The sequence below is a fragment of the Saccostrea cucullata genome, unplaced genomic scaffold (genome assembly GCF_032062105.1).
Source record: "Saccostrea cucullata isolate Sc308-1 unplaced genomic scaffold, CSIRO_AGI_Scuc_v1 ctg14784, whole genome shotgun sequence".
Classification (NCBI taxonomy): domain Eukaryota; kingdom Metazoa; phylum Mollusca; class Bivalvia; order Ostreida; family Ostreidae; genus Saccostrea; species Saccostrea cuccullata.
This window is the reverse complement of record NW_026919151.1, coordinates 184-15,238: the sequence shown is the minus strand read 5'-3', so window position 1 is coordinate 15,238 and position 15,055 is coordinate 184. Positions and strand designations below refer to the sequence as shown.

Genomic DNA, 15,055 nt, shown 5'->3' with positions numbered 1-15,055 from the left:
GTTTTTTTTTTTCGGAATCTTTTCTATCGAGTACTGGGTACTCCGTAAAATGTATATTAAAGTGTCAGTCCCATAAAGCTCTGTTAAACCACAAAGCTGATATTAATACGTTTATGAATGTAATTCATATAAATATGGATTCTAACAGAAATTATTTTTTGGTACAAAATTTATTTAATATCAAATAAAACATAAATGCACAATTAATACACAAAAAATTACAAATGGTATACAGGTCTTATTTATAAACAACAGGTGAGAACTACAGAAAATGTAATTTATTATTACAATATGTACACAGCCAGCGGCGATAACAGATGTAACAGATGTAACTTTTGTTATAACAGGTGTAGATGATGTCATTAACAATATGTATACAGCCAGCGGCGATAACAGGTGTTTTACAGGTGTAGATGATGTCACGCTAATTACCGTATACATTACATAACAGATATTTTTTGATTAAGTTTTAGATAAAAATATGTACTTTGAAATAAGAAAACGATACATCGGAGTAACCAAGTACTTATTTTTGTATTCGATACTCAGATGTTCCGTCGAGTATCTGCTTAATTGGGTACTAATTAACACCCCTACTTTTTAATTTTTTTTAAGAAATGTAAAAATGCAGCTTCCAACCCTGTCCTTTTCATTCTTTTCCATTTTCAAAATAAGGTTAATATAGTGATAATAATTAATTATAAACAAAGTTTGGTGTTATCACATATTTATTACTAGAATCACACCTAGTAATTATCTAAACAGGAGTGATCTTTTGTCCACTTCATTATATTTACAAATATCAAAATCATGGATGAAGATTCTTCAGTAATTAACACATTGGTCACTTTTGTTATTTATTTGACATTTTTAATGTTTGGTGTTATCACATATTTATTACTAAAATCACACCTAGTAATTATCTAAACAGGAGTGATCTTTTGCCCACTCCATTAAATTTACAAATATCAAAATCATGGCTGAAGATTCTTCAGTAATTAACACATTGGTCACTTTTGTTATTTATTTGACATTTTTAAATTGTTATGCTAATCATATGAATAAACTTTTGTTTAACCATTTGATGAAAAACTTTCAGTGAATTACAAGTGTAAAACATATTACATATTCAAAATGACACAATTACCATGATTACAGACCCACTAAGTACACTTCCACTGGAAGTACCTGTGACTCACATTGGGAGTACTGTTGTCTTACACTGAGAGTATTATTGACTAACACCTGCAAGTACATTTAGACTGGTAGTACTTGTGATTTACACTGACAGAGTGACAGTACTTTAGACTTACACTAACAGTACTTTTGACTTACACTGACATTACTTTGGTCTAACATAGGTAGTACATTCAAACTCTTGTTATGCACTGACAGTACTATAAACTTACACTGGTAGTACTGTGATTTACTCTGGTAGTACTGTTGACTTGCACTGGTAGTACTTTAGACTTACACTGACAGTACTACTGACTTACACTGGTAGTACTTTTGACTCATACTGGTAGTACTTTTGACTCATACTGGTAGTACTTTTGACTCATACTGGCAGTACTTTTGACTTACACTGGTAGTACTTCTGACTTACACTGCCAGTACATGTACTTCTGACTTACACTGGTAGTACTACTGACTTACATGGTTGTAGTACTTTGGACTTACAGTGATAGTACATGTACTCTTGACTTACACTGGCAGTACTTTTGACTTACACTTGTAGTACTTTTGACTTACATGGATAGTACTCATGACTTACACTGGCAGTACTGTTCCTTCCCTGTCTGTCCTCCGTTGATCTTGTGATGACAATTTTCTCTAGTCTCCGGTTAAAGCCAAGGTTAAGCGTGTCCAGTCGCTCCAGAATCCGGTGCTGGCGATGACCACAGGTCAGTAGCTGTGTGAAGCTGGTGTAGGAGTTAAAGGAGTGGGGGGAGCCGGTCGGCCGGGCACTACGAAGTCATCAAATAAGATTATAAATATATTGGTTCTGTGTGCATTTGCTTAAGTATAAGCCCATCACCAATATCATAAAATAAATACATAATTTTGGGGGTCCCGGGGATCTTGTCTAATTCAAAGACCCCCCATAAAAGTTTTATAAATTATTGAAACTATAAAAAATATTGATATCAAAAATCAAATCTTTCAAATATTAGCTCATTATAGTAGATACCCATTCTAAAAACAAATTCTGTTTAGACAATCTGAATCCAAACCTACTATAATTTTTTTATCTGTCACAATCCACTACAGCACAATAATTCATTACCTTCTTGTATTGTAACACAGACCGTCTTTGTCCTCTGCACATTGCCAGGGCACTGTATCCAGTATATTATTTCCACTGAGGTCTAGCGTCTTTAGATACTGCGGGAGCTGGAATAAGCCCCCCACGTACTGGATCTTATTGCCAGACAGATTAAGGTTCTCCATGTAGGGAGAAGTACAACACAACCAGAAGGGGATCTCACTCAGTCTATTTTTAGACAGATTCAGGTCTTGTAATCCTCTGTTTGACAGGCCAGAGCTACTGTCAAAGTCACCGTCCATCACAACAACTTTTCCTGACATCCAGGTCACGGCATGTTTGACCTGAATCTCCTCCACGCTTGACTTGGTCGGCGTGACCAAGGTCGGAGGAGCCTGTTCCTCCTGATAAGAACTTGTGATTGACGACAGATTTCCTGATGACGGGGGGCGGGAGTGCTTGGGGCGGGGCTGGGGTAGGGAGGCAATTTGATTGTGAGATAGGTTTAGATAAGCCAGACATTGCATGTCCCACAATTCTGAAGAAAATTCTCTCAAATTATTGTGAGCTACTGAGAGATACCTTAATGTTGACACTGAAAATAAGTAGTCTGGCAATACCTCAATTTTGTTTTTATCCAGCAATAATTCTTCTAGACAAACAAAGATGTCATCCATATTTGTCACATCAGGAAAAGTTTTGATCTGGTTTTTGGACAAATTCAGGTAATGTAGAGATGGCAACTTAAAGAATACTGAAGGAAAAACGGAACCAATTTTATTTCCAGAGATGTCAATCTTCGTGATTGCAAATAGAGCAAAGGGGTAATTAAGAGATGTAGTCTGTATCTCTGGGTTGTGGTGACAGCTGATATCAATCAACATCTCTTCTTTAACCATCTCAATGTGCTGCAGATCCTGCCATTTAACATGGACAGAATGGACAGGAAACTTTTTCTTAAAATCCAGGTTCAGAGAGTTCAGTCCATCATAAGTATCTTCCATTTCAGACATTTTCCTGTATAAACTCCTCATATCCATACGATTGATTTTGTACTCATTTTCCACATCTTTACAAGTTCTGTACTTAAGTAATGTGAACACCATTTTAGGTCTCTTCTCCACAGCATAAGTGAAGACTTGTTTATCTAAGTCATCGGCACCATACTTGAACAGTTTGTCCAGTATAATGCTGTCTCCCCTCCTACAGGCCATCATTAGGGTAGATATGAGTTTTCCGCTATCGTTAGCCAGTATGTTGACATCAGCCTTGTGTTTCAGCAGGATGTCGGTAACTTCGTAGTAACTGTTACTCACTGCCACGTGTAGAGGAGTAAATCCATTACGACCCTGCAGATTGATATCCACGGGGTGATAGACATTGGACGAAAAAGAACTGCTGTTTAAACTACTCCCAAACTGTTCTCTTCTTAACTCAGGCTCAAAGCTTACATCACTAGTGAGTCGGCTTCGACCTTCATATCTCCTTTGTTTCTTTTCAAACGGGACATGGAAATTTAGTAAAAACCTCACAATATCAGGATTGTTTTTCTCCGCAGCCAAAAACAAGGGACTCCTTCCCATTGAATCTTTTGTGTTGACATCAAATGGGAGCTTGTAACCGATTCCCAATCCTTCCTCCTTGAAGTCCTCCAGAGCATACTCTGGGTAATCGTAATTTAGTAACAGTGTGACCAGTGACAGACTCTCTGTCTCTACTGCTACGTGGAGGGCCAAGCTGTCATTAGCCATTTTCCTCTGCACAATGTCTGGGCAATGCTGAAGATAAAAAAAAAAGAGAAATAAAACTAGGAGACTTATTGTTCACAGAACAATAAGAGGTCTTTCCATCTTTTTAAATTTCTTATAGTTTTATATTTTACTCTCTAAATTTAATTATAAGGGAAATGGCTTGAAAAAAAATGAAAACGTAAAAAAAAAAAAAAATTTTGAAATGACCTTGTCCTTTGACCTTGAAAAAAATTTCAAAGTCAAAGGTCAAGGGTCATATTGCAATTAACCCTATGCTTCTACCATTTATAGTTTTCAAGATATAAGGTTTAATAGTAAGTATAAAAAAGTTAAAGGGCAATAACTCATATAAGGGGTCATCTGATTCTTTTGAACTTATACAGTGAAGTTAGGCCTAAAGACCCTTAAGACATTAGTGAAGGTTTGGTGTCTCTAGGGTCTACAGTTTCGGAGGAGTAGCGATAACAAGGTTTTTCTCACAAGGGGCAATAACTTTTAAAAGGTTTAATCTAAGGGGACAAGAATAAAATCTTGGAAACAGTTTTAAGAGTACATATTAATGATGCATAGACATTAAATATATGTTGAAAGACAAAAGAGATACAAAAAGAACTAATTTTTCTCATTTTTGGAATGGCCTTGACCTTTGACCTTTGCATGAATTTTAAGGTCAAAGGTCAATGAATCTTATGCAGTTAATCCCATGTCTCTACGACTTCTTGTTTTGAAAATTTTTATTTATTTGTAAAATTCAAAAAGTTTCAGGGGCAATAACTCATTGAAGGGGTCACCGAATGCTTTCGCAATGAATAGATTGAAGAGTCCCCTTAATTAGTCGAAGACACTAGTGAAGGTTTCATACCTCTACGGTTTACGGTTTCAGAGGAGTAGCGATAACAAGCATTTCTTGCGAAAGGGGAAATAACTTCGAAAGGGTTCAAGGTTTATTTACGCAGGGTGAACTGCAATAATCTTTTATGGAGTACATTCTTATGGACTATAAATCTTTTCGATAAATCTTCAAACAAAAAAACATGCGGCGGAAAAATAATAAATGAGAAGAACTAGGAGACTTATTGTTCACAGAACAATAAGAGGTCTTTCCACCTTCTTTGATGTTTTCAATTTTGTTTATTTGACTCCTTAAAATTAAATTCCATGAATAAAAGAACCAAAACTGTCTTAACCGATAGAAAAAAATAAAATTTAAAAAAATTGAAATGACCTTGACCTTTGACCTTGAAAATTTTTCAAGGTCAAAGGTCAAGGGCACAATGCAATTGACCCCATGCTTTTACCACTTATAGTTTTCAAGTTATAAGGTTTTATATTAAGCACAAAAAAGTTAAAGGGCAATAACTCATATAAGGGGTCATCAGATCCTTTTGCATTTTTACAATGAAGTTAGGCCTAAAGACCCTTAACACATTAGAGAAGGTTTGGTGTCTCTACGGTCTACGGGTTTGAAGTAGTAGCGATAACAAGGTTTTTCGCATAAGGGGCAATAACTTTCAATAGGGTCAATCTTCGGGGACAAGAATGAAATCTTTGAAATAGATTTAAGAGAACATATTAAAAATGCAAAGACTGATTGTATATGTTAAAAGACAAAAGAGATATAAAAAGAGCTTGATTTCTCAATTTTTGAGTGACCTTGACCTTTGACCTTTGCATAAATTTGAAGGTCAAAGGTCACTGAATCTAATGCAGTTGGTCCCATGTCTCTACGACTTGTCATTTTGAATATTTTTGATTATTTGTAATATTCAAAAAGTTTCAGGGGCAATAACTCATTGAAGGGGTCACCGAATGCTTTCGCAATGAATAGATTGAAGAGTCCCCATAATTTGGCAAAGCCATTGGTGAAGGTTTCATACCTTTACGGTTTACGGTTTCAGAGGAGTAGCGATAACAAGGGTTTTTAGCACAAGGGGCAACAACTTTTCAAAGGGTCAATCTTAGGGGCCAAGATTTATATCTTCTAAAGAGTTTCAAAAGTACATATCAAAGACATAAGATAGATCGTATATGTTTAAGGACATAAGAGCTATTAAGAGAAATTTATTTCTCATATTTGGAATGACCTTGACCTTTGACCTTGAAATGAATTTGAAGGCAAAAGGTCATTGAATGTTATGCAGTTGGTTTCATGTCTCTACGACTTTTCGTTTTGAAAATTTTTAATTTTTTGTAAACTTTATAAACTTTCAGGGGCAGTTACTCATTGAAGGGGTCAAAGAAAACTCTCACAATGAAAAGATTGAAAAGTCTCCTAAATTAGTTGAAGACAATGGTGAAGGTTTTATATCTCTACGGTTTACGGTTTCTGAGGAGAAGCGATAACAAGCTTAACGGTGAAAGGGCGAATAACTGCGTAAGGGGTCTAAGTTAGAATATGGGGGGTCATTTTTCGGAATAACTTTAAATATCCAGTATCATGAACTATAAAGTTTTTCGATAAGTCTTACGGTGTCAAAACATAAGGTGAGAAATAGAATAATAAAAAACATAAGCATTTCAATAGGTCTTTCCACAGAAAGGTGGAAAGACCTAATAATAAGAAAAAGGAAAAAAAGAAACAGAAGGAAATCAATAGGTCTTTCCACAGAAAGGTGGAAAGACCTAAATATCAATAGGTCTTTCCACAGAAAGGTGGAAAGACCTAATAAACAGAACAATTTCAATAGGTCTTTCCACAGAAAGGTGGAAAGACCTAATAAACAGAAGAATATCAATAGGTCTTTCCACAGAAAGGTGGAAAGACCTAAAAAAGGAAAAGGAAAAAAAGAAACAGAAGAATATCAATAGGTCTTTCCAGAGAAAGCTGGAAAGACCTAATAAGCACTAGGAGACTTATTGTTCACAGAACAATAAGAGGTCTTTCCAGCTTTTTAAGTGTTTCCGTGTCATTTGGGTTGAAAAAAAGAAGAAAAACGCAAAAAAAAAAAAAAAAAATGATAAGGTGCTGCAGCTGGATTCGATCCCTGGACCCTCTGATTAGCAGGCGAGCGCTCTAACCACTACGCCACGGGTTCCGTTGACATTGTCGTGTATTATTGTCGAGTTAAAGTTACCGGAATTTCTTTGATTCATTGACCAGTCAAAGAGATCCAATTAATAAACTTCTGACAAGCTCCTGGGTGTATATGTGAGTTGGAATGAAATTGTTTTCGAGTTAATATGTAAGGGATATTGTCTGATTACAATTATGATATTGCTATTAACGGGGATACATGCATTTGAGGTTGCGTAGCAATTTATGTATTCGAAAAAGGCCGCATTCATTTTGACAGATATGGTAAACTCATAGGTATGATTTAATAATCATTTCTATTTGAATTGAATTCATAGTTACCAGCATAAATTAAACTTGAAACATGCATCTCAGGAAAAAAAAAAACAAAAAAAAACATGTCATTGAGAGCGTGGAATTTTATTTGACAGGAAAAATCGCTATTTTCGAGATTCATTTCATTAATATTAAATCTAAATAAAATTGAAATAAATTCCACATACTAAAGAAAGCAAGAATATTTAGTATCAAAATATCGTATTGGAGCAGGAGAATCGAGTGATATTAACAACAATCGAAGAAATGGCCAATACAAGCTTAAATTAATTTTTATACTCAGCAGGAATTAAATTTCAGACAGAAAAAAAAGTAGATTTCGCCGATATTCACTAGAATTTAATTGTACTTAAGAGACTCACCGTAAAACTCTCAGGGCACTTTCTTTGAGGTGTCTTTTACATGCTAAACTGAATTTTATCTTGATCTTTTATGTCCTTTGAGTTGTAGAAAAATTTTCTATGCCGCTATTGATTTTTTTTTTTAGAGAAATCAGGGGTGGAGGGGGGGGGGGGTGGGTTATTATATAACTGTTTGTTGACGTGAGAATTATAAATACCTCCACATACTTAAGCTTGAATGTGACCTTTGGGTCAAAGGTCAAGGTCATTTATCAAGGGCAAAGGTCAAGGTCATGCAAAAAAAAAAAAACACTTTTATAAACTTGAGTTTTACACTTGAAGCTGAATCTAGGTAAAGAAAATGAATATATCTTTTTAAACTTTTGAGAAAAGGTCAAGGTCAAAGGTCAAGTTCAAATATCAAGGTCAAAGGTCAAGGTCATTTTAACCAAAAGCCCGTAAATAAGCAATTTTGATACTTTCCCAATGACCTTGACCTTTGACCTTGACCTTATATTCAAGGTCAAAGGTCAAAGATCTCATGCAGTTGGGCCCATGTCTTTACCACTTGTCGTTAAGAAGTTTTTAGTTCTTTGTAAACATCATAAACTGCCAGGGGCAATAACTACTTTAAATGTTTACGAATTCTTTCGCATCAATAGAATGAGAAGTGTACTTAATTAGTCGCAGACATTGTTGAAGGTTTTATACCTCTACGGTTTACCGTTTCGGAGGAGTAGCGATAACAAGGGTTTACAATGAAAGGGGCACTAACTTTTAGAGGGTTCAATCTTAAGGGACAAGCATGGAATCTCTGAAATGGTTTTAAGAGTACATACTAAAAATGCAAAGAAGTTTAGAATTTGGTTAAGAACAAAAGAGCTATAAAAAATGCTTAATTTTACATATTTTGAATGACCTTGACCTTTGACCTTGACCTAGATTTTAAGGTCAACGGTCAAGAAATCTTTTGCAGTTGGCCCCATGTCTCTACGCCTTGTCGTTTTAGAAAAGTTCTTGATATTCGTAATTTCGCAAACATTCAGTGTTAATTCATTATAGGAGTTTAGACCTCCTTTGGACACTGTTTATTTGACCTCTTGAAAGTCGTAGACATTAATAAAGGTTTGGAATCTCTGCGGTTTACGGTTTTGCGATAAAAGCTTTTATTGCAACTGTAATGTTGTCATAACTCATAACGCAGGGTCAACTGCGAAAATCTTTTACCAGGTACATTCATATCGACTCAAACTTTTATAAATCTTGAAACAAAAAATCACACGGCGGAAAAATAATAAAAAAAGGAAAAGGAAAAAAAGAAACAGAAGAATACATCGCTCTTTCCAGAGAAAGCTGGAAAGACCTAATAATAATAAACAGAACAATTTCAATAGGTCTTTCCACAGAAAGGTGGAAAGACCTAATGATTCATACAAAAGATCTACAATACAGATCTGTAGAAATTCATTAAAATACATGTACACGGAATGCTAGTGTGATTCTAAAAATCAGAAGATTTTTAGTAACCAATTTCCAATCGCCTACCCTGTTTAACAGATTTTTCATTTTGTTTCTTACCATCCTAGCTTTCAGTATACTGTAGAAGTACTTTTTTCCATGTGGTATTAATTTAAGCTATGTACGCTGTCACAATTTTTCTGCGGAAATTTGTCCAAGCATACTTAATATAAATGTAAGGCATATAGTGACAGTCTAGAAAATTTGCATAATTTTCTACCCGCAGATTAAACAGAAATTTAGATTCCATGGAATTATGACCCTGTGGAAAAAAGTACTTCTACAGTAAACTGAATTATAAGTGATATACGTAAATTCTTCATAATTTCTATACAAATACAGTAACTGTTGAACTTTGATATCTCGAACACAGATATCTTGAATACCATGGATATGTCTAAGTCATTTTGAAGTCCCAACAACTACTTATTCCTTTTATTTTCCTGGATATCTCAATCCACATTATCTTGAAGTTTTTTTTTTCTGGCTTCAAATGGATCAAGGTTAGACTGTATATTTGTTTTAAGTTTATAATCCACAAATATTTCTACCAAACCATAATTATATTCCCAATTTACATGGAAACAATTAATCCAACATGGAAATATGTACTGTTATGAGTGGTTTTTTTTGGGGGGGGGGGGTCTTTTTGAAACAAAATACACCGTATAATACTGGTTGCCTCTTTTGCATGAATTGTTTGTTTTATTATATTTTTCAGTGGACTTTATACAGATAAAAAAGCTGATTTTCATTTAAAATATATTCATATTTATATTTTAGTTCAGAATCTTGTTAACAGTGCAGCTAACTATCAGAAGCTGAAAATAAGAAAGTTAATTCACCCAAAAAATTACTGGAAACTCCAAAGTTAATTCAGGACTTTAAAAATAACTTGTACAATCCTTCATTGGCAAACAAAGTCATATTAATAATAATTAGATGCTTAAGAAAAAAAAATTACAAAAGCAGTTGTTTTGTGAAACTGTAGTCCTAAATAATGAGAGACATTTCAATGTTTACAATTAAATCAAAACAAGACATTTTTGTTAATTATTTACTTTGTAAAATTTCCATATAATTATCTGAGTAAGCCAATGGCAGTTTTACTGATTAATGCTTGCATCATTCAGTGGTTAAGTGTGTACTTGTTGACAACAGAACTAATATGTTTATTACACAATTATTGCTGATTTTGAGGTTAATACAATGATTTAGACATCCAAGGAGTACAATTTTCAATGAACCTGAAGGGCGAGGTGAATATTGTACTTTAAAGATGGCTCAATAATCATGTTGATCAAAGAAATCACAGCAATGATTGTTTTATATATTTCTGATTGTAAAATTCTTGAATTATTAATGCATGCCATTTTACTTATTTACATTTACTGGTCGGGAGTACCAGCAAAACACTTTTGGAGAAAAAGGGTTAAAATAAATGTAACAATTTACTGTAGTCTACACTGCCCTAGGTCATTATTCCACGGAATCTCAATTTCTGTTTTCCCGGGTAGAAAATTAAGCAGTTTTCTTGAGAACTATATGCCTTACATTTTTATTAAGTACGCTTGAACAAATTTCCGCATATTATTTGTGACCGCGTACATAGCGTAAATTAATACCACGCGGATTATCTCCCCTTGTTAATGGAATTTCTATGCTTTCAGGTTAGTCAATTTGGGGATACAAATTTTCCTGTACAGTCCAATTTGATGCTTTGTACAAAAATCTTTTACATTGTCCATAACATTTGATTGGGTGAGTGGTTCTTATATTTCAATGTGTTTTCCTGTGAAAAGTTCCTTTGGACAGACGGACGGACGGAAATTGACGGACGACGGACACAATGTGATCAGAAAAGCTCACTTTTATACTTCACAAGTATTTTAACTTTTAATTGTGTGATGCCAACTAAAAAACAAACTTTAGCTTCAGTCATAGCTTTTCAACAGTTTTTACCAAGGATTTTATATTGTTCGGGTGTATTCCTTGTGACAAGACCTTCTTTTGGATACAAACAAGTTTGACTTTTGGCCTTCATCTTGGAGTTTAACCTAATTCTGAAAAATAATTTAACCATGACCATAAATTTTAAACAGTTAGTGATTAGTGATAAAGTTTTCTTTTTTTTTTTTTTTTTTACATACGAGTATAATTCTTATGACATTGCCTTCCCCAGGGTACCATTAATTTTAGCCATAACTAATGAATGGTTGCAGTTGTTGCTTGGGCTTTCATATTTCACAGATATATTTATTGAGACAAGTCCTCTCTTTGGGTACTAATGACATATTTTATTTCTTGACAATATAAAGGAGGTTCAACATGAATTAACAAGTTTAGCAATTAATGTTCTTTAATTTTTGTGAAAATAACAAACTGGAAAAAAAATTAAACATAATATATTGGGGGGGGGGGGGGGGTACCTCAAGTTTTTATATTGAAAATGGGACTTTTGAATGGCCCCAATTACAGAGAACCCAAAATCCTGCATACAGGGTATATTATAAGAAAATAAACTCTAGAAAGTGATTAAATCTAATCTAACAAAAAGTTTCAACTTCAAATGAAATTGCGAGCATTATCCCCCACACTGTTTTGTAAACCTTGACTGACACAAGGAACAAATGAGTGCTTAGGGGGGTCCTCTTTATTTATGCTGATTAAACTTTTAATCTTGTTCACAAGGAGAGAAAGTTGAGACTTTTTTGTGTCAAAAAAGTCAATACAGATAAGAATTTCCTGAATTCCTTATTTTAAGTATTCCTTATACTTATATGCTGTCATAAATTAAGATTTGGTTTCATTTCTTTCTTTATGATTTGATTCTTACACACACAATCTGACTGAATATTTACTGTGATGTAGCTGACTAGCATGGCTGTCAATAAATGCAATGTTTAAAGCACCAAACTATTTCATAGACAAAAATGTTGCTTTTCTACAGAAAGTCAGAATGATGGTTAAATTAAAATTCTGTTTCCAAAGTACCTGCAGAAGAAGTTGAACACAATCAGTGTGTTCAAAATGACAGGCCAGATGGATAGGAGCCATATCCTGAGATGTACACGAGATGATGGATGCTTCGTGCTGAAGTAGGAGTCGCAGCATAGAGATGTTGCCACATTTACAAGCCCTGTAAGCGGTATATACCATCACCGTAAACATGCAAAATATATAAATATATACAAATTAAAAAAAAGATTTGAAGCAAAGTGGAACTTCTCTGAACAATTTCAGTGTAATGTACCGTATATGTTTGTGTTTATATGTTTACTGTGTACTGGGCATAATTATAATGGTGATTTTACTCCTCCTCATACTTTTCCAGTTTAATACCAATATTCCTTATCAAGCATAATAAAGTGCAAAGGAAATGAAGAGTAGGTACATCTGAAGTCCAATAAACAGGTGTTAAAATGAGTGACATTACCAACAAAGGGGAGTTAATCCATCATCTGTCACGGCGTTGCTGACTAGTTTTACATGGATTGTTGGAGAGGAGTTACATTTTAAAATATCAGTCATCCTAGAAACATCCTCAGCTTTACAAGCATCAGCAAACGCTGTGGAAAAATAATAAAACAAGAAATAATGAATTGGATTGACTCAATTAAGAAAAAAAAAACTTATATGGTGACAAATTATTTCAAGAATATTATTACATTGTATAATTTTTATTCACACTTGGATTTGTGAAATTTTTTCTGATGACATAACAATATTACATACTAGTATTATAAATATACAGAAATAAAACAAACACAAAAAGTCTATTACAAAATCACAATACCAGGAAGTAAGTTTAAAATAACACTTTATTTATCACCATTATAACAAGAAATAAAAACCTGCTAATTTTTCAATGTACAAACATGCAAAGTACATACAACAAGTACACTAGTTCTTATTGACAATAGTCTTTATGTAATGCACTTATATGTAATCAAATATATACCTTTTAAAACTGAATCAAATATCTGTTCTCTCTTCTTTCTAAAATGAAAAAAATTTATAGAATCACTTTTCAGCATGTATTTCACCATCTTATCGTGTTTACATCTTCAAATTACAGCAGCATTGTTTAAAACAAACACCAGACTTAAGGGTATAGCAAAGTTAGAACAGAAAAATAATCAAAGTTGGTACAGGTCACACTGTACTTTTTTATCCATATATTTTATATATACTTACTAAAGCCAGGTGTGCAAGTTTGAGTAGACAGAATTGATTCAAAACAAAATTTGGGGGACTTTTAAGATGTAGTAGTGCAACTCTTAACATACATTTGAATATCAAAAAGTAATACACCACACACATAGTTTAATCTTAAAGACATAAAAATTTCCAAATATATTCAGAATACCACAACTGCAACACTGCAGAAATACTGTTTTACCAAAACCTAATGATTTTTTCCCAATTGTTCTCTAAAACCAGTGAATTATAATACATGAACTACCTTGCTCCTCCTCCATTTCTTCTACATATTCATCTAACTCCATGTTCTCTGCCACTGCCTTGGGGGTCAGTCCTGAATTATCTTGTTTTGTAAAATCTGCTCCATGTGACAACAACAACTTAAAGAATTCAAGCTTCAGGTCTATAATGGCACAGTGAAGAGGTGTCTGTTACAAAATAAAATACATCATCATAACTCAGTGACAGTTAAACAGATTTTCTTACTTGGAGATAATTTCCATCTTGTGATAAAATCTTTAACTCACTCAAATGACCAAATAGTTTCACTTGTACTTCCTCATATTGATTTGTTTTAAAAATATTAATAATTACAGGGTATCCAAGCAGTTCACATTCCATTCAATACAAAATATTGATAAAAACAACCTTTTTTAAGTCACACTTCCAAAAGAACTTTACAAACTTTATAGGTGCTTTATATATAGTGGTCAAGGAGGAAATCAGGGAGGATAATGATGCACGTATGACTTTTTTTTACAGCCTAGCCTTCCCCCTTTTAACATTCTATTAAAGAGGGACATTCTATCAAAAAAAAAATGTAAATGCATATGTACATAAAAAAGCTAATTTTACAAAACTTTAGTCAAAATTACTTGTGTACTGAGAAACCAATTCACCTCCCAGGATCAATCCATTGAAAAATTTATTTCTTGTTTTCAAACTTATCTTTTATAAACTGTATTTGAATACATGTTTCAAATCCTACAATAATTATATAAATTTTGCATATCTCCAAAGGCTCCTCTCATACTTTTAATATAAAATTTAAGGACACATTTTAATTATCATTTGCTGAAAGATTAAACAATAAAGATCTGTTGTTATATGTTACATACAATAAAGGTACCCCCGGTATATGTATAAATTACAGATAAAGGTACATGTGATTACAAATAATGATACACATAATCACATTATTCTATCTCCCTTTTGGATAAAATAAAAGTCTTTCAGAGTGACTTAAATTTTTTTAAAAGTGATTTTAAAAGTTGGACAATGCATTAATGTCTTAGAGGATAATGACTTTAAGGAAAAATGATGGAGTATCTACAAAGCACTTGAATGCAGACAATTAAATTTTTATAATATATGTAATGCAGATTAAGGAAGTGGAATGAAGTGGAATACTTGCCATGCAGTTGAATGTTTCCCCTGCTGGAATATTTGGATCTGCTATAAAGAAAAAAAAAACTTCTTAAAATACATATTTTCTACATTTCAAAATAAGCTGGTAAACTTGTAATTTTATTACTATTGTTTGCAGTTGAGTGTAAAGTTTCACGTAACGTCACAATCTTTTTCGTCAGGTGCATCCAGTGTAAACAATTCACGTGATTGGTCGACT

The 15,055-nt window shown here is 33.5% G+C and overlaps 1 protein-coding gene across 1 annotated transcript; it reads right to left on the bottom strand.

Annotated features, from left to right (window-relative positions):
• Positions 1–1,725: 1,725 nt before the first annotated feature.
• Positions 1,726–13,856, bottom strand: LOC134280026 (leucine-rich repeat serine/threonine-protein kinase 1-like; the record flags this gene model as incomplete). The annotated part of the gene is made up of 6 exons (XM_062762459.1): positions 1,726–1,967; positions 2,288–4,044; positions 12,220–12,364; positions 12,662–12,794; positions 13,187–13,224; positions 13,696–13,856. Coding segments are annotated over 6 exons (2,475 nt in total), but the record flags the coding sequence as incomplete, so codon positions are not given.
• Positions 13,857–15,055: the final 1,199 nt, after the last annotated feature.